Source organism: Primulina tabacum, chromosome 16 (assembly GCF_025594145.1).
Source record: "Primulina tabacum isolate GXHZ01 chromosome 16, ASM2559414v2, whole genome shotgun sequence".
Classification (NCBI taxonomy): domain Eukaryota; kingdom Viridiplantae; phylum Streptophyta; class Magnoliopsida; order Lamiales; family Gesneriaceae; genus Primulina; species Primulina tabacum.
In genome coordinates, this window is record NC_134565.1 from 9335348 (window position 1) to 9337811 (window position 2464).

General features: G+C 39.2%; 1 protein-coding gene across 1 annotated transcript; it reads left to right on the forward strand.

The window, feature by feature from the left end:
• Window positions 1–215: 215 nt before the first annotated feature.
• LOC142529184 (protein COFACTOR ASSEMBLY OF COMPLEX C SUBUNIT B CCB3, chloroplastic) lies at window positions 216–2171 on the forward strand. Its single transcript, XM_075634644.1, has 2 exons — window positions 216–834; window positions 1904–2171. The coding sequence occupies exon 1, from the start codon at window positions 278–280 to the stop codon at window positions 821–823; it is 546 nt and encodes a 181-aa protein (XP_075490759.1). The 5' UTR covers window positions 216–277; the 3' UTR covers window positions 824–834; window positions 1904–2171.
• The last annotated feature ends 293 nt before the right edge of the window (window positions 2172–2464 follow it).

Below are 2464 nucleotides of genomic sequence, written 5' to 3' on the forward strand. Positions count from 1 at the left end.
TAGGTAGTTAAAACTAAATATATAGATTTGTCAGGTACTGATTTCTAAAAAATTATGATTAGGTACTGAATTTTAATTGAAACATTGACAGAGGTATTTTTTGGAAATTTACCGTAAAAAAACGCTGTATTATTATAACATTTTTTATTGTATTCCATTATATATTAAATTAAAATATTTAAATTTCAATAATTTTTCACACCACTTTTGCAGAATCCAGGCTCCAATATTAGAATTTAAACCACCGCTCATCAAACTGAGGAATGAACAGAAAATAATGTATTGTCTATCCACTGCTCCTGCCGTCGGAATCCTAGAATCCCCTCCAACAAGGTACCAGATCCTAAGATTTCCACACAAATGCTGTGCACGATGTTGTTTGAGAATACCCTCTTCTCCTCCCTGCGATCGCCCACTTCTTTCCTCCTTTTCCACCTTATCCGCAGACCCTTCAATCAGCGGACATGAAGTCTCAAAGATTCCACGTCCTCCATTGCTGGAAACACTGGTGTTAATGGATTTGGACCCTGCTACAGCGAAGCTCGCAATCGGGTTCTTGGGTCCGTTTTTCTCTGCATTCGGGTTCCTGTTCATTTTGAGGATAGTGATGTCTTGGTATCCCAAGTTGCCTGTGGACAAGTTCCCTTACGTTGTGGCGTATGCCCCGACAGAGCCACTTCTTGTTCAGACAAGGAAGTTGATTCCACCTCTCGGCGGAGTCGATGTCACCCCCGTTGTCTGGTTTGGATTGGTCAGTTTCGTTAGTGAGATATTGGTCGGCCCACAGGGGCTTCTTGTTCTCTGGTCTCAGCAGCAGGTTTAGAGTTCGTTGAGGTGTGTACTCGACGTGCAATTTTGAATGGAACTTTGTGCTATCTTTGCTGTGCTTTTGTTGCTTGAGCATATCTTTTGTGCTAAGCATTTATTTTTTCAGGTTATGCATGAAAGTAGGAAGATTTACATGGCCTGGTATTGATGTTGAAATCTAATAGCCATAGGGATAAATAAAATCAAGGAATTATTAGAAATGGCATAGAATAAAAGGTTTACATTTCCAACTGAGGATTTTGACACGCAAAAACCATAGGCCTAAAAAGAGCAGTGTTTTCTAGTGTTTACATATGTGTTAATGCAATAATTACATAACAAGTAAACAAACTATAAGAAGAGAACTAGCAAGTAAACCTTGATCTGAAAGAGCAACATTTGATAGACAACATTGTTGTCTGTTGAATGAAGTCTCTGAAGTTGAGACCTTAATTCCAGGTATTTTGGGAAGGAAGAATGTTAATGTTAATCTGCACAATTCAGATCCATCATGTACATAATTTGTAAGGTACTGAAATATCCGACATTATAGTTTAGCTCTTAAATGTTCACTTAAAGTTAGAATTCTTAACACTGTCCAGACAAATCACAAAACTCAATTAAGACAGAAACTGCAACTGCTCAAAATTTATACGATTCTGCTCAAATTCTATCTGGAAAAGGGGGCTTGAACTCGCATGCATACAGTGGATGCATTGCTATTTGTCATCTAATAGCATCGGGCAGATTATCGTCATTTTCATCTTCATCATTTCCAAGCTTAAACATGCTGAGATGTTTGACCCTGAATTTCTGTTCTCCTTAGATTGGATTATAGCTCACAAACTCAGCACCTTGATCTTCGGCTTTTCTTTTAAGCATTTCTTTATACCTCTCGATCCTTGGTCCCACGGTATATTGCTGGCCAGTCATCTTGTCAAAACATTTTATATTAAGAAGAGTCACCTCGGCAGGTTTATTGAGACCTTGTCCAATTGGATTTCCCCAAAGAACTTGATGCTACCAAAACCATGTCTTCCAAAAACAAAGTCCTTTATATTGCAGCAGAAACCTGGTTCAGCTCTTTCCTTTGCAGCTAGCTCCTGCAATCGTGGCTCCTATAATAATCAGAGTGACAAGCTTAGGCATCAGTGCCTCAATGTTGGCTCCACGCTCGAACACAATAGCAGCTTAGCCAGCTCTTGGCTTCCGAGAGTGATATAAGAATCCCCTTTACATGCGGAACCTTCGAGGGCTTTTGTTTTGGGTTCTGTTTGACAGAATTAACTTGTTCATTAGCTGCACCGTTTTCCATAGAGTCTTCAGCAGGGGAAGCTGAATTGTAACCAGATAGCCACTTTTTTGTACATCATATATGGAGCCGTACATCAGTTTTCACTTTTAGAGCAAGCGTGGACACGCTGCCCAAGTCATCTTACTCATTTCCAATTTCTAATATAATCAAATGTTATCTACACACTGCAGTGGGCTAAGCCGCAAACATTGGACCTTGTGCCCATTTACTAAAGTGGAGACATCTTTCTGCTGAAGTTTACCTACAAAATTAAATAAGATATAATAAGTGAAACAGTCGATAAAATATTATCCCAGTAGAAACAGGGCATCCATCACGTGTAATCAGAATTTGCTTATCCTA

What these genes read in the sequence shown, in the direction of transcription:
- LOC142529184 (XM_075634644.1), top strand. Translation starts at nt 278, where the DNA reads ATGTATTGTCTATCCACTGCTCCTGCCGTCGGAATCCTAGAATCCCCT.